A 20,726-nucleotide genomic window follows, 5' to 3' on the forward strand; every position below is an offset into this window, starting at 1 on the left:
ACCTCAGAATGGAAGCCAGGGTATGTATTACGTTGGGGACGAGGTTTTGCTTTTGTTTCTACAGGAGAAGATAAGCTGTGGATACCATCAAAATTGATAAAGGTTCGATTTGAACAAGAAAAACCTCTTAATTAGAGGAGGTGATAGTTCATCAACCAGCATGAACATCCAATTTAAACTAACTTGTACCAGTAACACATGTCTTTTCATTTAATCAGATAATAACTTGCCAAAAAGGAACATCCCCAAAATTAGTCTTGGGGAAAGGTTTTTGTTTTTGTCTTTTAGGAGAATGAAGGTTAAAGAATCTGAAGAACACAAGACAAATGAGACAACTGAAGAAAAGGGACAAATCATCTATCCCAGGAAACAGAGTGAAACGGTGTATGGGTATATATTATCTAAAAAAAAAAAAAAATTATGTCTTCTTAAATGTTTGTTTCTGCTTTTCTCTAAAGATTTAACACTATTGGTCTTCTAATAGTCCCAGTTCAATTAAAATTTAAAGCTGACTTTGGAGTTGGAGAATGGCTCTCTCCTTCTTTAAACTCAAGCATGTTGTTAAAAGGAAAATACAAACTCCCTGTATCATGCCAGAAAAAAAAAAAAAAAGAGCCATTTTCTGCTGTGGGACAGGACAAAAGCCAAATTAATTGAGGGACTATTCTATTACTAATCTCAACTCTTTTGATTCTATTCTGATTCTTTAAACTTTTCTTAAAGTATACATTTTATATCAAAATTTACAAGATTAATATATACATATACATTTTAAACTTTGTTAAGATAGGAATGGCCATATAGAGTACTAACTAATTCTAGAAAAAAGGCTTCAATTAGCTGCATATATATGTCTTTGTGTTCGAGTCTCTTATCAGTTTTCTGCAGGAAATCACGGCCAGGCCTAACATCAACTGAAGTCTCCGGAAAGAAGATGGGGCCCCACAACAACAACAACAACAACAACAATTCCACGTGGACAATAATAATATAACTAAGCTGACAAACATCATCTACAGATCAGCTTTGAACTACAAGGTGCTCAGAGCAATTTTGAGATGACTAGCTGAGATGATCCAGTCTCAAAGACTACTTGAATAAGGACTTGAGATAAACCCTGAACTTTGGCTTTATACACAGACTGGATAATAATGAAGGATATAGTTACCTTTCCTAGAATTTGACAATTAACCTAAATTTTTCTTTCAGGATAAAGATAACTTCGCCCATACCCAGCAGGAAGCAATTTTAAGAATATGACACCCACATTGCCAAAGAAGTGGTGTGGGGCAGGTGGTTTTTTGGTTCTTTTAATGGGTTTTGGGTCTGGGATAATTTTCATTGTTTAGGGGGGTTGGTTACAGGTTGTTGTCAAGGGTTAGGAAAAAGGCTAAGCAAAGGAGATTAAAGGTTCTTGTTTAAAAAAAAAAGAAAGAAAAGAAAAGAAAAGGACAATTACTAGTTTTAAATACTTTACATTATTACCAACTATTAGGATATAAAGAAGTGAAAGTTAGTAGTTATAGACATTACAATAGAAATTGTAGTCATATTAGATACGTTTTAAAAATTGAGCAGATATGTTTTAGACAGGTCATCTTCAAACCCTTCAGAGATCTACGGAATATGGCATTTAAAATGTTTTAATAACTTAGAAATTTTTCTTTTTTGAGACATGTTGGCTCCTGGCAGTACCAATCTACTTCAGAGAAAATATGGGCATTGAAGAAACTGCATATGGAGTTAACTTTCATTGTGGCAAAAGTTAGCCACTGGACAACAAAGTATCCTCGAATCAACAAGAAAAAATGGACAGACAGAACACGAAACAAAGGACTACCGATTCCTGCCAAAACAAGTGTGGTTATGGCTTTATCTGAAGGCATCTTCTGAGGCCAGGACAATATGGCACCATCCCTGAAGTGGCCTTCACAATCTGGAAAAGGTACAGTGCCCTTTTCTTTGAAGGCAGCTGAACAGGCAGTGGGCCGATGGCTTCTGTTGTGCAATGGAACAGCAACTGAAAGCTCACGCCTCTCAATAGTAGACTGGCATTTAATATAGGGATGTGGAGAAGAAGGGGATGCTGAGATGAAGCCATATATACACAGCCAAGAAGAATGGACAGCTGAATTCAAAAACCATCAACAATTTCCAGAATTTAAAATCCTGAATCATGACATGACACTAGTGGAATTCAGGTGTTTCTGGTACATGAACTGCTCTCACCCAATGTGAGGTTGAACTGTTGACCTTGTGTACAACCTACTTCACAAATGAGTCTGTCAGATACGCTAAGCCTATAGGCTGAAGATGATGCCCCAACACTGCAGAGAAACCTCAGGTGACTGTCCAGGCAGCTGGCTGTTTCTGTCAACTCACAAAATTTTTGGAAGTTGCTTTTGTGCACTTCCTGTTTTTATTTTTGTTAGCTAATATTATTTCCTTCTGGGGTCTCTGAGGGAGTTGAAGATTAGTTAGTTATAGTTGAAGATTAATTAGGATAGAAAGTGAATTAGATACATTTTGGACTTACTAAAATAGGATAGATAAGGGAATTATTTTCTCTGATTTGTCAAATACAAATGGACTAGACATCGTTTAGGTATTTGTTACTTGTATATATTGTATATAGTTATTGTACTTTTGTATATAGTTTTTCTTTTGTTAGTTATAACCTTTTGTCTTTTTTCTTTTTATTAAAATAGAAAAGGGGAAATATGGTGATATTTTATTTGTACTGAAATGTGATTTTAATTTTATGTTAATAAATAAAGTTGCCCTGGGGTCAGAGCTATTAGAGCCATAGCAAGAGCGTCGTGGTTAGAAGAGCTAGGTAGATTTCTGTGTGTTCAGGGATACAGCCAGTATTTGGAGACATACGCCTTTAAGACCTGGAGGGCGGTACTTACAGGCAGTGATGAGGCAGTCATGTGGTTGGGTTTAGAAGCAATGAGAAGGCAGAACAGAAAGACTATTTAAACACAGACAAACAGGAAGTAGCTCTCTCGGGGAAGCTAGGAGCACTGCAGGAGGTAAGATTTTATCTCTGAGCTCTGACCTCTCGGCTTTCTCTTTTACATTGGCTCTGTGTTTCTTATTTTAATAAAACGATTGGTTACATCTAACTTGTGACTAATAATGAAAAGATAAAAAAAATGTAAAATGGGCAAGGAAGGCTTACAAGATGGTGTAGAGTGTAAGGGCATTTGCTGACAAGCTTAGTGACCTGAGTGAAATCCCCAGAACACATTTGGTGGAAGGAGAGAATGAGGAGATCAAGTTGTCCTCTGACCTCCATATGTGTGCTATAACATATGTACAACCCTCCTCTGTACCACACAAATAAATACATGTAATCCCCCCTATACACACACACAAAGCGCGCGCGCGGGAGGGGGGGGGGGGGGCCCCGCGGGGATCAGGTGTGGTGATGCCAACCTATAATCCCAGCAATTGGGAGGCAGAGATCTCTGAGTTTAAGGCCAGCCTGGTCTACAGAGAGTGTTCCAGGAAAGCCAGGGCTACTTAGTGAGACCCTGCCTCAAAATAAAAATAAGTAAACTGTTTTCTAAAATAAGGTATAATTGCCCTGGAACATATAAACAAAATAACTCATACTATGATATCTATATAAGCTTTAGAGGTTGAGTTTTGTTTTTTTAAATTTAATTATTTGTATGAGTGTTCTGCTTGCATAATGTGTAGTGTGTGTGTGTGTGTGCGCGCGCGCGCGCCTGCCTGGTGGTCACAGGGGTCAAATCTTCTAGAACTAGAGTTATGAATGGTTGTGAACTACCAATTAAGTACTGGGAATTTAATCTCACTCCCATTTAAGAACAAAAAGTGTTTTCCCCCCTAATAATTTATTTTTATGTGCATTGGTGTTTTGCCTGCATGAATGTGTGTCTGAGAGTGTCAGATCTCAGAATTACACAGTTGTGAGATGCCATGTGGGTGCTGGGAATTGAACCCAGGTCCTCTAGAAGAGCAGTCAGTGCTCTTAACTACTGAGCCATCTCTCCAGCCCCTAGAGCCTGACTTCTTTAGCATATATCATTCAATAAACAAGCAAGTTTCTTTTTTTTTCCCCTCAGTGTCTAAGGATTAAACTAAGGCCTCAATAATATAATAATTCCCCCACTGAGTGACATCCCCAGCACCCCCTAATGAGTTGTTATAGGACAAACAGAGAAGCAAAAGCCACCTAAGGAACACCGCCCACCCACCCCACCCCACCCCCCGCACATGTGTGCGCACGGCTGTAAAGCTCAAAGACAAGATAATCCTTTAGTAAATGAGTATACATTTCTTTCCTTTTCTGAGACAGGGTATCATGTAGCCCAGGCTGGCCTTGAACTCCTCCTAGTCCTCTTGCTACTGCCTCTCAAGAGCTGCGATTACAGGAATGTACCCCCACACCTGGCTGTACATTCCTTTTAAAAATAAAAAAGGCCCAAAGAAGTATCAGTACTTTTTAAGGATTTTTTTAAAGTGTGTGTGTGTGTGTGTGTGTGTGTGTGTGTGTGTGTGTGTGTGTCTGTGTCTGTGTCTAGGTATATTCACGTAAACTTGGGTGTCTGAGGCCAAAGTATCACATGCCCAGGAGTGTGGTGATATTTTGTATATGCTCTGACAAATAAAGCTTGTTTGAAGATCAGAAGGCAGAGCCAGCCACAGAATTAGCTATAGAGGTTAGGCAGTGGTGGCACACGCCTTTAATCCCAACACTAGAAAGGCTGAGACAGGAAGTGATTTGATAGGACAGAGAAAGGATTATAAGGCGAGTAGAGACAGGACTCAGAGGCATTCAGCCTGCGGATTCATGGAGACAGGATCTCCCCCTTTCTGCTGAGTAGTTTGTGAGGTGAGAAGTGGCTGTGGCTTGTTTCCTCTATCTTTCAGCATTTATTCTGATATCTGGCTCTGGGTTTTTATTATAAGACCAATTAGGATTCGTGCCACACAGGAGCTGGGGTTACAGGTGGCTGTAGCCACCCAACATGGGTGCTGGGAACTGATTAGTAAACACTTTTAACCACTGAGCCATCTCTCCAGGTATCAGTATTATAATACCACAAAACTCAGGCACAAATAATAAACAGTAGGTTATATGTAAACATTATATAACCCTTAATGTGAAAAGGAGAGAGAAACTGAATAAAAAAGTGAACTCCAGGAAAGAGAATTTTATCTACATCTTCTATTGTTGAATCCAGGAATATATACAAATCCTCAGAAAATTTCTAAATCCAGAGCTCCTAAACCAAGAATTCAGATTTCCAATTAACTGGAGATCAAGAACCCAATTAATACTTTGGTTTTTATAACTTCACAGAAAGACCATATGCCTCAATCTTCTCCAGAAAGACCAAATTCATACGTGTGGTCTCAGCTTAATTACTGAAAGCAGCTCATGTGAATTTATCTCATCAGCGTTCACTTCCATCAGACCTTAGTGGAATCTGGAACTCACATTTCAAAAATGTTTTACCTCCAGCATCCTTAACTGCACAATTTCCTTTCAAGAGCAAGTCTACCTATGCACTCCTCTGCTTGTCCTTAGTAAACCCATCTGTTGCCTTCAATATGAACTCTAAATCTCCAATCAAACTGTGCAGTCACTCTTGCCTCACAATGTGGAGCTAAACGCGCCATTTCAATCATGACTTAACATTATCCTACATCACCACCCAAGACTTCACTGATCTCCGGCACTGGATAGTTCCCACTGGTTAAATACACCATGCCGACCAGGGCACCATGCAGTGCAGATACTCATTCTGCTTCAATCTCCACAGCTAACCTCCTCCTTACAGCACAGAAGGGCACAAGTTGTATTTTGGGTTTAATCAGATACCAGCTATGAATTCAGGTCTGCTTTTCATGAACAGGTGACCTAAATTAAATGTTACTTATTCTTTCTGTGACTGTAAAACAAAGACAGAAACATAGCTATGTAAAACTGGCTATTTAGAAATAATTGAACAAAGTACCAATTCTACTATTAGCAGACAAAAATTTCCATACTTCATCAATTCTAAGGCTCTTATTTTCATACCTCTTGAGTCGAGATGTGTTTTACAAGATCACAGTAAGTGGCAGCAGAAGCAAGGACAAAAAACTTGTAGCTTATCTTTATACAAATTTTACTATGAAAACCTTGTGTTGTTAAGCATAGCATTTATCTGTAATCCAAACACTTGAGGCAGGAGGATCATGAGCTCAAGGTCATCCTCTACTGTATGGCATGACTCTTCCTTAAAAAAAAAAAAAAAAAAAAAAAAAAAAAAAAAAAAACCAAACCAAAAAGGAGTTTCTAAATGTTAAAAATCCACCAGGCTAGGATTTAATTTAATTAGTGAGGATCTCTAAGTCTTAGAACCCTGTTATCTTTGCACCCTACAGTAACCACTGGTGAAACAAGTCCAGCAGAATGGTTCACAGTCACAGTGTCAGCTGTGTGACCTCACCCATGACACAGTAAGTCAGTTCTATTTTTAAACTGTGATGGATGCTCTGGACTAGTGACAAACTGCTACTTCTCGCACTGAAGGGTAGAAATCTGAATGCCCCTTTCACTATTCTACTAAGACCATAGTCAACTGTTCTGCTTCCACCTTCACACTTGGTCAGCTCATTTATGGTTTTGGTTTTCATGAGAAGAATGTATCTACCACAGAATACACACTAGTTCCACACACTGAATTCAGATTGTCACCAACCACTCTGAGCTGTTGAAGCAGATGAAGCGGCTGACGAGGGTTTCACAGTAAGGGCTCAGCTGAGTGATCCCTAGTACTGTAAGAACACCAGGTGGCTCTGGAAGAGGAGCAAGAGATTGTAGCTTTGGTAAGCAGATGATCCAGACACATTTAGAAAATCCTAAGTGAGGTATTTTGTTTTTAATTCTAATACATTTATAAAATAAAAACAGTGTGCTTGGTTAGATACTACGGCACTGGAAAACGGCCTGTAAACCTTTCTGTTTACTCTCAGTGTCTATGATTACCCTGCAGTAAGCCAACTCTCAAGAGCTAATGTATAACACCAAGTAAAAAGTTCACAGGGAGCTGGAGAGATGACTGGGTAGTGAAGAGCGCTTGCTGCTCTTCCAGAGGACCTGGGTTTAACTTCCTGCAGACACACTAGGGTTCATAACTATCTATAACTTCAGTTCCAGGCGACCCGATGCCCTCTGCAGACACCAGGCACACATGATGTACAGACATGCATGCAAACAAAACACCTATTCACATTAAATAAATTTTTAAAAAAGCTCATCAGTGATGCTAGATGTGGTGAGTGCCTTTGATCCCCAACACTTAGGATGCAGAAGCAATGATCTTAGAGTAGAGTCCAGCAAATTCCAGGGCTTATTACTAAAAACAAAGGTGGGGTGGGTGGGGGAACAGGACCTGGAGAGATGGCTCAGTTGGTCAAGTGCTTACTGTACAAGAATGGCAATCTAAGCTCAGATCATCAGTGCCCACATAAAAGCTGGGGTGTGGTGGCTCATATCTATCATCCCAGGAAGGAAAGGTGGGAACTGGTAGAGACAAGAATACCTCACGGCCTTGCCAGCCAGCCAATCAAGCCAAAAAGGTGAGTCTCGAGTTCAGTGAAAGACCCCGTGTCTCAAGAAAGAAAGTGGAGATGGGATGAGGACAATACTAACAGTGACCTCTAGCCTCCACTCCTGTGTGCATACAGGCTTTCACAATCCCTGCTGCTATGTGCACATAAATGCATACACACACAAAAAATAAAGAAAATGAATGAAAACATGAAATGAAAAAAATGAAGTAAAATAAACCCATCTAGATTTTATTTTTGACGACTCAGAAGTCCAACTGGGATCACGTCTAATATGTAAATAACGATGACTCCTTCTGGAATGACACACCCCCGTTTTAGAAACAGTGAGACTGAGACTGACAATCCCAGCACTAATCATACATTAGCAGGCTAAGGCAGGAGGACTGCTTAAAGTTAAAGCCCGTTTGCACCACACAATCAGACCCTATGTCAAATAAAGCAGAAAGTCAAGCTCCTTTAGCACAATGTGCAGGAACCGCCACTTCACCTTCCTTCTAGATGCTAAGGTGCTGTACTTGTAGCCATCAGTTTAAATGAGAACAGGAAAGCATGAAAATCATTTGGAAACCCACAACATCTGCCTTCACAAGTAAATAACCTACTTTTATTAAGTACCACTTTTTAAAATCACTAGTAAAATTGTACTTAATAATTGTGAGTTCTGGGCCATCCTGGGCTATATAGCCATTAAAAAAATAATAACAATAAATAATAACAATAATAATACCACCACTGTTTGTCTGTTTGTTTGTTTGTTTGGTTGGTTGGTTGGTTTTTCGAGACAGGGTTTCTCTGTGTTGCTTTGCGCCTTCCCCGGAACTCGCTTTGGAGACCAGGCTGGCCTTGAACTCACAGAGATCCGCCTGGCTCTGCCTCCGAGTGCTGGGATTAAAGGCATGTGCCACCACCACCTTTTAAACTCCTTTTGATACATATCAAAAATATACAAAATTATATCTAGAAAGTATATTTCTAGAGTTATACAGTATATTTCTAGAACTCTCAAGTATTTTCTTTGTATCAAGATCACCAATCCAGCAGTGGTGGCTCACTCAGGCCTTTAAACCCAACACTCAGGGAGGGAGGCAGACCTCAGTGAGTTTGAGGCCAGCCTGGTCTACAGAGCGAGTTCTAGGACAGACAGAACTACACAGAGGAACCCATCTCAAAAAACCAAAAATCACGTAGGGGCCTATTTTAAATGAAGGTGGAGGGGCTGGAGAGATGGCTTCATCCTGCCTGTAACTCTGGTCCCCAGGAATACAATGCCTTCTTCTGACCATAAGCACTGCGTGAATATGGTACACATACACACACGCAGACAAAACACTGATACACATAACATAAAAATCTAAAACAGCCGCAGCCCACCAAGTGTTGGATTAAGACATTCACCACCACACCCGGCTGGCATTTGATTGCGGGTTCTCACTGAGGATTAAAACTCAGGTTCCCGTGCTGGCTGGAAAGCACTTCACCAACTCTGCCATCGCTCCAGCCCTACTTTTAGTCTAAGAGAGTTTTCTGCATCCAAGGTGATGGGATCACAGCTGTGTGCCACCACATCCACCTCAAATTTTTAGCAAGGGTGGCATGATCACTCATCAACAGAGGAGAGGAAAGCCAAGTGTTCAGAAGGCAGAGGCAGAGGATCACGAGTTAAAAGCAGCCTGGATAGACTGTCTCTCAATAAACAAGCAAATAAAATTAAAGGGGTGGAAGATTAAAAAAAAAAAAAAACTAAAACAAAGGAGGGCTGAAGAGATGGTTCATGGTCAAAAGCATGTACTAATCCGGTAGAGGCCCCAAGTTCAGTTGCCTAAATGCATGTGGCTCAGAACCGCCTGTATGTAACTCCAGCTCCAGGGGGATCCAACACTTCTGGCCTCTGAAGGCACCTGCACTCATGTGTACGTCACGCACAATCAATGACACACCTGCACACAAACACCAGGTGCTATTTAAGAACTCAAAAACTTGACAACAACCAATCTACTTTACAGCATGCTGTTTATCATGAGTATTTAAAGCACTTTGGGCGGGGAGGGGGTAGAGAGGCGGCTCATCAGTTACATACACTTCCTGATGTGGGTTTGGTTCCCAGAACCCATATGGTCACTCAAACCATCAGTAACTCCAGTTCTAGATCTGATGCCCCCTTCTAGCTTCTGTAGACACCAGACACACATGTAGTACACATATTCACTCATATCCAGGCAAAACATTCATGCAAATAAATAAAAATTTTACATCTTTTAAAAATAAAAATCCTCTAATATTCATTTAAAATGAGTAAATTGGTACTTCAGTGCTCACTTTAGGGCTAGCAAGATGATTCAGCAGGTAAGGCACTTTGCTCTCAGGTCTGACCATCTGAGTTCAATTCCTGCACTCATATTAGGTAGAAAAAGTAACCGACTCCATTTGAGTTCAACCCCTGGACTCCTATTCAGTAGAAAGAGAGAACGGACTCCTTCAAGTTGTCCTGACTTCCACACATGCACCATGGCACATGTGCACTCACACACAAGCAACCACAATAAATAAATGTGATTTTTAAAATTGGGTGATACAACCCACTTAAGATTCAAAAACAGTATAAACAATATGGAAGTGTAGAGTGTTCAGGATTTCTCATGTTAAGAAATGAAGTGAAGCCTGTAGGAGGTGATACACGCCTTGTGCCTTTAATCCCAGCACTTGGGAGGCAGAAGCAGTGGATCTATGAGTTAGAGGCCAGCCTGGGCTACAGAGTGAGCTCCAGGACAGCCAGGGGTACACAGAGAAATCCTTTCTTTAAAAAAAAGAAAGAAACGGGGCTGGAGAGATGGCTCGGTGGTTAAGAGCACCGACTGCTCTTCCAGAGGTCCTGAGTTCAATTCCCAGCAACCACATGGTGGTTCACAACCACTTGTAATGAGATCTGGTGTCCTCTTCTAGCCTGCAGGCACACATGCAGACAGAATACTGTATACACAATATATAAATAAATCTTTTCAAAAAGAAATGGAAGAAGGAAGGAAGGAAGGAAGGAAGGAAGGAAGGAAGGAAGGAAGGAAGGAAGGAAGGAAGGAAGGAAGGAAGGAAGGAAGGGAGGGAGGGAGGGAGAAATAGCTGAAAGGCAGCTCAATGGATAAGCATGAAGACTGGAGTTCAGATCCTCAGCATCCACATTAAAAACAAAACAAAAAAACAGCTGGGGGGTCTGGAGAGATGACTCAGAAGTGCGCGTGCTGACTTGCTGTTCCTCCAGGATCAAATTTGGTTCCCTTGTCAGGCAACTCCAAACAACCTGTAACTCTAGCTCCAGAGGGTCCAAGTCTCTCTTCTAGCCTCTATGGGCACTCACATACATGTGCATATGCTCAAACAGATGCAGACACAGACACAGACATACACACAGACACATAGACACACACACACACACACACACACACACACACACACACACACACAACAAAGTTGGGCATGGCAGTCCACACCTATAATCGCAGAGATTGGAAGACTAGGATGGGCTAGAAGAGTGTCACTAACCTGGCAATCCTGCTATTTGGTGACCCCATGTTCAGTGAGAAATCATGTCTCAAAGAAAAGGAGAGGGAGAGAGGGGTGATAGAGAAAGACACCGACACTGACTCCTGGCCTCTATATACAGATATACATATATAGACATACAGGTATACACATACCACCATACAACACTTACAGTCACAGGTTTCTATGACTAATGGTAAACACCATGACCAAAAGCATCTTGGGGATGAAAGGGTTTATTTCATCTTACATTTTACAGTCTATCATCAAGGAAAGTCAGGGCAAGAACAAGATAAGGACCTGGAGACGGAAACTGAAGCAGAGACCACAAGGGAGCTACCGGCTTGCTCTCCATGGCTTGCTCACCTTATGCAGCTTATGCCTATGATCCTAGAACTTGGGAGGTGGAGACAGGAGGATCAGGATCAGCAGTTCAAGTTCATCCTAGATAATCAGTTGGAGGCCAGCCTAGGCAGCATGAGCTGTCTCAAAAAAGAGGGAGAGAGGAATATACAGGAAGGTGGGCATGACGGGTTTAACTGTAATCCCAGCATTGAGGCAAGAACCTAAAAAAAGCTGAAGGCTAGTCTAAGGCTGCATAACCAGACTGTTTCCAATCGTTAAACTTAGAAATCAAATAAAATGCTAGTGAAAGTTGGTTCTGTGGGTAAGTGGCTTTGCCACCAAGCCTGACCATCTGAGTTCAATGTCTAGAACCAGCACAGCAGAAAAAGAAACAAACTGCCGTAAGATGTCTTCTGACACACAAACAAATCAAATCAATTTAAAAAGCTAGTTTAAAGGAGTAAACACATGAGTAAATATAAATGAGGCAAGGAAAAATAAATAAATACGCCAAAAAAAAAAAAAAAGGAATATGAACTTAGTGATAACGATGTGCTACTTTGAACAAAGGTATTACAGTAGGGTAGACTGTGATGAGGGGTTAGCTGGGAACTCTGTCCCTTCCAGTTAATTTTGCTGTGAACCTAAAACTACTCTAAAATAACAGTCTACTAAAAAAGTAAACCATAAGAAAAATGTACAGAACTGAGACAGTAACGGTGGGATATGAAACAAAAAAATTAAGAAATTGCAATTAAAGAAGTAATGAAAAGTGAATAGACAAAATGGTAAACAATAATTCTACAAGGGTCTAAAAGCAATTTCATTACTGCCTAATTTTTACCGTTTTCTTTAAAGATATTTACGAATTTTCTTCAAGAGGACATATTCTAAATAACTTTGGAGGGACACACACACCAGAAAGCTGCTAAAAAGTTTCAATTTCAATTAACTAACAACATGGTACTTTACATGTCCTTTAATGGGGCAAACAAAACTGCAGAGCCAGCAAGACGCCCCTGTGAGTAAGGGTACTTGCCATGAAACCCCCACAATCTGTGTTCGAAGTCAGGAAATCACATAAAGGTCAAAGAGAACCAATCCACAGTTGTCTTCTGACACATGACATAGCACTTGTGTGCGCCCACACACACACACCACAGATACATACACAGTAATAACAAAGCAAAGCAAACTGCAGGGAACTTGTGTGCCCATGCACACACACCACAGATACATACACAGTAATAACAAAGCAAAGCAAACTGCAGGGAACTTGTGTGCCCATGCACACACACCACAGATACATACACAGTAATAATAAAGCAAAGCAAACTGCAGGGAACTTGTGTGCCCATGCACACACACCACAGATACATACACAGTAATAATAAAGCAAAGCAAACTGCAGGGAACTTGTGTGCCCATGCACACACACCACAGATACATACACAGTAATAACAAAGCAAAGCAAACTGCAGGGAACTTGTGTGCCCATGCACACACACCACAGATACATACACAGTAATGACAAAGCAAAGCAAACTGCAGAGAACTTGTGTGCCCATGCACACACACCACAGATACATACACAGTAATAATAAAGCAAAGCAAACTGCAGGGAAATCTTTTTCTTTTCTTTTCTTTCCCCCTTGGTTTTTCAAGACAGGGTTTCTCTGTGTAGCTTTGCGCCTTTCCTGAAACTCTGTAGCCCAGGCTGGCCTCAAAATCACAGAGACCCGCCTGCCTCTGCCTCCCGAGTGCTGAGGTGTGAGCCACCACTGCCCGGCACAGGGAAATCTTGTAGGCAAGTATTTGGCTCATAGAATGAGCCTGAGACCCTGGACAAATCCCTAGCACTCCAACTTTTAACAAAAGAAACCTTATAAATGATACTGATAATAAAGATGTGAACTTACTTTTGTGCTTACAGTAGGATAGCATGAATGTTTTTTTTAATCAATGTTAGAGAAATATGGTCCACTTTATAAAAAGAAGAAAAAATCCTAAATATAAAATGGAGGAAGCTTATGTAGTGAGTTTCAACTGGAGGTATCAAAATACGCATTTGACTTACTAACTGAATAAACTTAGGTTTATTTCCTAGCTCTGTATATTGAAAGAATTAAAGAAATTATATCCTATGAGCAAATACAAAGCCTAGATTTTTATTTATAAATGCCACCTTCTACTAAAACTGGAACTAGAGCCACTAGAATAAAAGAACTATCCAAATCTGGGCCAGGAAGTACACGATGACAACACCTTAGACAAGTAAAGGGCTCACTCCCTAAAGACAATTGCACATTATTTTCTGAGCACCTGGCAAGATGGAGGAAGTGGAGCAGCAGAAGTGGGGCTTCCTCAAGTTCACCTACTATGACATAGACCTGAACCAGCTGCTTGACACATCCTACGGGCAGCTGCTGCAATCTGCCAGAGGCAACCCCTGAGCAAAGACCTGCAGTGGATGCTGCGCTCACTATTCAGCTGCTTGAGCAAGGCCAAGTAGGTACCACTCATGGAGAAGCCAGAGATGGTGGACATGACCAGCCTGCAGGAGGTGACGAGCAGCAGAGCGTGCTTGTATAACAAGCCCTTCAACCATTTCCATCCAGCCCGGCATGGCTGGACTCCATCAGTGCTATCCTCTCCTCCCACTTGATCCCCTGAAGGAGCTGTGGCCAATACAGACTTGTGTCCAGTCAAAGGGGAGGTAGAAGGCCAGTGTAAGGAGAGTAGGGGCTGGAGTTGAGGAATGCAGCTCAGTAGCAGTAGAGGACTTGCTTGGTTCAACACTCAGTTTGGAAAAGGTAGATTTTCTTCCTTCAGCTTAACACAGTGGTTCAAGAAATCTCAGAATCAGGAGAATTAATACAAGTTCCAGGCCAGTCTGGTCTACACAGTAAATTCCAGTCACAAATCTTTAGTCATATCTAGTAAAGATGCCTTAGATGCAAGCTACATCAGAACCAAAATAAACACAATGCCAGTGCCCTGGATCTGCCACTAATCAGCTTTATAACTGATCCTGATGAGTGCTACAGACATAATTTTGTTGTCTGTTAAAAGGGGGTTCCAGAAATTTTTTAGAATCCTTCTAACTTTAAAATTACGGAGCTAGTAGTAAGTAAAAGTATTTAGCAACAAAATGCAACCAAGTGTGACAATCTGAGTTCAATCCCTGGGACCCAAGGGTAGAAAAAGAGAATTATTTCACGTTGTTCTCTGACTTCCACATGCACATCAAGGCACAGACACACACTTTTTCCTTCAATTATGGAGTTCATGCAGTGGTACATGTTTGTAACCCCTAGGATATAAAAGGATCAGAATTTTATAAGGAGATCTTCTCTCAAAAATAGACAATATGAAGGGGGAGAAAGAAACAGAGGCTGAGGATATGGGTCAGCTGGTAGGGTATCAGTCAGTTGAGCATACATGAAGTACTAAATTCAATCCTCAGGCATGGTGGTGTGTGAGTGTGTGTGTGTGAGATAGTATTTTGGATGTCCAGTTAGGAAGATCTTAAGTTCAAGTCCAGGCGGGCTATGTGATTTTTGTTTTTATTTAAAAAACAAAAGAAAAAGATGACCGCCTTCAATTCCCAGCATTTGGGAGACAGAGGCCAACTTTAACTTGCAAAAGAATTCATAAAAAAAGGATAGTTAAGCCAATGTTGTCCTTGACCTTTCAGTCAGTAATACTTCTAATATTTAATCCATCCTTAAGTGGAAAATTTCCTAACTTCCTGCTTTTAAATTTTTCATTGCATTTTTTTTTGGGGGGGGGCAATATCCATTGATTGCATGTGGAGGTCTGAGGACTTGAGGGAATCCATTCTCCTTCCAGTGTATAGGGTCCCAGGGATCCAACTCAAGCTTTCAGATTTAGCACAGTTACCTAATGAATCATCTATCTGGCCCCAAAATTTCTTTTTTTTTAAAGACTGTTCAGTTCACCCCTAAGAATTCTTTTATCTAATTTCATTTATTTTTTGGGACAGGGTCACACTGCATATATCTAGCTGGCCTAGAACTCATGTAGACCAGGCTGGCCTAGAACTTACAGAGATCCAACTGTCTCTCCTTGAGTGTTGGGATTAAATGTGAACACCACCATGCCTGGCTATTTCAATTTTTGTTTTGTTTGAGACAGGGTTTCTCTGTAGCCCTGGCTGTCCTGGAACTCGCTCTGTAGACCAGACTGTCCTTGATCACAGAAATCTACCTGCCTCTGCCTCCAGAATTGCTGGGATTTAAGGCATGTACCACTACCAGCAGACTTATTTCAATATTCTTAATTTAAACACTTAATCAAAACCAGATGATGGCTAGGATTAGTGGCATACACTTGTCATCCCAGCACATTTAAATCAGGACGCCAAGGAAGAAAGATGAATCTAAGACTAGCCTGACCTAAACCATAATACCCTGTCTCAAGTCGGGCAGTGATGGCACACACCTTTAATCCCAGTACTTGGGAAGCAGAGGCAGGTGGATCTCTGTGAGTTCCAGGCCTGCCTAGTCTACACAAAGTAAGCCCCAGGCCAGCCAGGGCAGTTACAGAGAAACCCTGTCTCAAAAAACAAGCAAAAAAGAACCTGGTCAAACCTGGAGTGAGTTGCCAATCTCAGTGGCACGTGTCTCTAATCCCAGTACTCTGGCAGAGGAAGCCACCCTGGTCTACATGATGAGTTCCAGGACAGCTGGAGCAACATGGGGAGACCCTGTCTCAAAAACACTAAAAAATAAACAAACTGGGGTGGGGGTGAAATACACAGGACAAAAACACATACAGGTACAATGCTAATTTTATTGAACAGCTTTATTTCTCTTAGTTGTTCAGAGTCATACTCAAAATACCATATACATATACACCTTACTAGACAGGATTTCACTGTGTAGCCCTGGCTGTCCTGCAACTAGCTCTGTAGACCAGGCTGGCCTTGAATTCACAAATATCCACCTGATCCTGCCTCCTGTGTGCTGGGATTAAAGGCCTGCGCCACCACTGCCGGGCATGTAATCTTATGAAACATTAGCAAAGTATCAGTACACGTACATTCTTTAGCAGCCAAGATCCATGGGGGAGGGGGGGGAGATACTAAGCGACCAGTACTTTCCTTCCAAGTATAAGGACCTGAGTTGGAGCTCCAATCCCCAGCACAGCACAAAAAGCTCCATGTGACCATAACAAATGTAATCTCAGCAGGAAGATTCTCCAGGCTAACTGGACAGCCAGCCTAACTTAACTGGTGAACTCCAAGCCAACCAGAAACCTTGTCTCAAAGGAGGTGGACATCAGAGTTGCTCTCTCAAAGGACAGAGGACAGAGGGTAATAATACCCAAGACTGTCCTCTTGCCTCCACAAACATACACAAAAGGACCTATGTACCTACATATACAAGTAGGCATACACACACACACACACACACACACACACACACACACACACACACACACACGGCAATATATACATTCTCACATAAAGATTTTAGTTGACTGCCAGGCAATGGTGGCGCACGCCTTTAATCCCGGCACTCGGGAGGCAGAGGCAGGCAGATCTCTGTGAGTTCGAGGCCAGCCTGGTCTACAGACTGAGTTCCAGGACAGCCACCAGGGCTACAAAGAGAAACCCTGTCTTGAGGAAAAAAATAATAAAAAATAAATAAATAAAATAAAAAAGTTGAGCATGGTGACACTTCCAAGGATGAGGGAGCTGAGGGAGGTTTGAGACCAACCTCATCTCTACATAGCAAGTTTTAGGTCAGACCTTGTCTCGAAAACAACAAAAAGATTTATCTGCTTTAGGCTGAGGTGTAGCTCAGTGGTAGCGCAGGGTCTGGGTTTAATATGCACTGCCTACACATGTACCCTCCCCACCCCAGTAAAAAGGAATGGAAAGAAAACAGAAAAGATCAGTTTTAATTAAAGTACTGATTCTTTCAAAAAGGCAACAAATGGAAACTAAACCACAGACATACTTTAAACACACAACCCTTACTAGATACTATACTCAGTTCTAAGATCAGGCCCTAAAAATACACTTTTTAAAGTGGCACAAAGGGGCTGGACAGATGGCTCAGTGGTTAAAAGCACTGGCTGCTCATCCAGAAAACCCCAGTTCAATTCCCAGCACCCACACAGCAGCTCAAAACTGTCTGCAACTTCAGTTCCAGGGGATCCAAAACGTTCACACAGACATACAGGCAGGAAAACACCAATGCACATAAAAAAATAAAGTTGCACAAGGCAGAAAAGTTGCCAACAATGTTTCTTGCCTAGCCTTCCACCGTGTCTGACTTAACTTTGAAGCATCTTTTAGTACAATGGTTCTCAACTTTCCTAATGCTGACCCTTTTAATCCAGTTTCTCATGTGGTAACCCCAACCATAAAATTATTTTGTTGCTACTTCATAACTGTAATGTAAATACCTGATGAGACCCCTGTGAAAGGGTGTTTCGACTCCCAAAGGGAATCACAACCCCCAGTTTGAGAATCATGTTTTACCAGAATGTGGTATAACTCCAGCATTTGGAAAGTGGATGCAGGAAGATGTTCAAGACCAGCAGGGCTACAGGAGACCTCTCTCTAACAGCTCACATGACCCATTATTTGTCTCTAGTTCCACTGTCAAGGCCCTACTTTAAAAGTTTAAGATCTTTCACCTCAACTACTGCTGGTTTCCTAGCAGGACTTATTCCTCCTCACCTCCCTATTCCAAACAAGCCCCAATTCTGACATCCAAAATGCCTATAACATCCCCGGTGAATCAAAATTGCCCCAAAGTGACAATCACTGCTTGAAGCCGACTCCCTAACAAAACTGCCCTCACTTGGTAAGGCACAATCTATGTCCACAAAAAAGAAAGCCCAAAACTGACCAATGTAAGATTGGAACATAAAATGATGTTAAGGACTGCCACATTTACATCAAGGAAGACAAACCTCACAGAAATAACGAAAATACAGTTCTCAAACTTCTTGGGAATGTGTACTTAAAATCATTTCACTTTAGGCTCCAATTTCGAAAAATCTGTACCCTCTATAAAGTTTAGCCACACGGTATACATAGTTAAGCTTCCAGATATTCGGAAATTGTAAGAAACGGGGAGGGGGGGGGGGGAAGGTTGCCTGTGGGCTGAAGAGATGGCTCCCCGGTTAAGAGCACTGGCTGACTCTTTTCAGAGAACCTGGGGTTCAATTCCCAGCACCCACATGGCAGCTCACAATTGTATGTAACTCCAGTTCCAAAGAACCAACACTCTCACACAGACATATATGTAGGCAAAACACACCGAGGCACATAAAACAAAAAACAAACAAACATTAAAGAAAAAGGTTGCTTGTGCTCACACCAGTCTTACTTGGAGTTGATGAAAATAGGAACCTTCTAGGGCAAATCACTGCTTACAATTAAGGGTACAAGCCACTTAAACAATATTCATTAAATGAAATGGATCACTGGGAGAAGGGAAGCCATTAAACTTGGGTGATTTTTTTTTTTTATGCTTAACAGGATAGAAAATAATCACACTTCTTTTGAATTTCCCATGATACTTATGTCCTTTCAGAACTAAAGATGTCTCCAACTTGGAACAATACTTTCAAGAGAGAAGACGATAAACTATCTTTAAAAACTCCCAAGGCCAGGCTGAGTGGTCCAGCGAAACCACGCCGCGAGTCAGAAAGCCATCCGGAGTGCAGCGCATCGACCCAGACTCTTACCTTCAGACGTTTGATCATTTCGTCGGTGGTGATCTTGTCGGTGATTTCCTTCACTCCCGGAGGGTAAGCGATCTTCCCGTCCGCACTCACGACGCCACAGAGGGCAGCGGCAGGCTTCGGCTGCGAGAAGTCCATCCTGGGGGATAACTTTTCTTTCACAGTCCTCTACCGGCCTCTATCGGTCAGAAAACCAAAGTTCAGCGGGAGAGGGGCGACTTTGTAACCTCTTTTTCATTTCAAAAAATCTCTCATCTGGGAAGAACCCTTTCTTCCTCCCCCCCACCCCCGAACCCGGGGACCCCCGGCCACTCGCTCCTTCTCCTGGGACTCGGATCCCGCTAGGCGTCCGCCGCCCCCACCCGCCGCTCCAGCCCCGGAACCACCCGGCGGCTCCCTCGGCTGCAGCCGCCGCGGCCGCGGGAGGTGCCCAACAGCGCCCGGAGTTTCCTAGCCCCCTTCTCACAATGAAACGCACCCCCGAGCACCTAGGTCGGAAGTTTGCTGGCCTCGGGGGACCGGGGAGGACCCCAAGGCCCCAGCTCGGCCCGGGAGAAGCGGCCGGGTCCCCGCCTGGCCGGTCCCCTCCGGGAAAGGAGACGCGAGGCCTAGAGGGTTCAGCTTAGGCCGCAGAAACTAGGTACCCAAGAGGACCCACGCGCGGCGCCGGCGCCCGGGCGCAGAACGCCCCGGCCGCGCCGAGCCCCGGGCTCCCCCCCGCCGCCGCGCGGCCGCCCCTCCCCAGCCAGCCCGCCCGCCACCCCCGCCAGCCGCCCGCGGCCCGAGCCCCGCGCCAGGAAGCGGAGGACGCGGCTCCGCACTTCACATTTTGTTCCGTAACTTCAGCCCCACCGAGCCCCGGCGGCGCCTCCCGCCCCTCGGCCGCCCGGCGCCACCCCGGCACCGCCGAGGCCTGAGCGGGGCCCGCTCCGGACAACCCCGGCGGGCCTCGGCGCGCGCCCTCCCTCCCCCTGCGGTCTTTTCCCCCCTTCCGTCCCTCCCTCCCTCCCTCCCTGGCCGCCGCCGCCGAGGGCGCGAGCCCGGCCGCCGCTTTACCTCGTCCTCCTCATGCGGGCGGCCGGTGCAGCGAGCGCCGGGCCTCTGTCAGGTGGTTGTGCCGCCGCTGCCTCCGCCGCCGCCGCCGCCCCTCGTCGGCCTGCACACAAAGCGGCTCCGCGGGTCCCGTCGCCGCTGCTGCTGCCGCCGCCGCCGCCGCCCGCCCGCCCCGGAGCGGCGCTGGGGCTGGCGGTGCCGAGGAGCAGCCGCCGCGGGGGGAGACGCGGGGCCGAGCGTGCGCCGGCCGGGGCGACACTGCCGCTCTCCGTCGGGCCGAGGAAGCGCAGGCTCGGCCGCGACTCCCTTTTACCGGGAGCCCGCGCGCGGGTGCACGCCCGCGCGCCCCCCGCGCACGCACGCACGCACGCACGCACGCACGCCCCGCTCGTCCGTCCGTCCGCCCCGCTCGCTCGCCCGCCCGCCCGCACCTCGCGCCCACCCGCACCCGACGCCCTCTCGCCACC

At 43.8% G+C, this 20,726-nt stretch overlaps 1 protein-coding gene across 2 annotated transcripts in view; it reads right to left on the reverse strand.

Moving 5' to 3' along the window:
* The window catches only part of Pds5a (PDS5 cohesin associated factor A), a 122,200-nt gene extending 101,777 nt beyond the window's left edge, over positions 1–20,423 (reverse strand). The window contains exons 1-2 of one of the 2 annotated variants that reach the window (XM_076546345.1): positions 20,263–20,423; positions 19,210–19,384 (exon numbers count right to left, since the gene is read on the reverse strand). In XM_076546345.1, the coding sequence (XP_076402460.1) occupies positions 19,210–19,344 (135 nt within the window). In that variant the 5' untranslated portion in view covers positions 19,345–19,384; positions 20,263–20,423. Of the gene's footprint in view, positions 1–19,209; positions 19,385–20,027; positions 20,140–20,262 lie in introns of those variants that run through there. The other variant, XM_076546346.1, reaches the window with a different exon arrangement.
* Between the last annotated feature and the right edge of the window lie 303 nt (positions 20,424–20,726).

Source organism: Peromyscus maniculatus, chromosome 10 (assembly GCF_049852395.1).
Source record: "Peromyscus maniculatus bairdii isolate BWxNUB_F1_BW_parent chromosome 10, HU_Pman_BW_mat_3.1, whole genome shotgun sequence".
Lineage (NCBI taxonomy): Eukaryota > Metazoa > Chordata > Mammalia > Rodentia > Cricetidae > Peromyscus > Peromyscus maniculatus.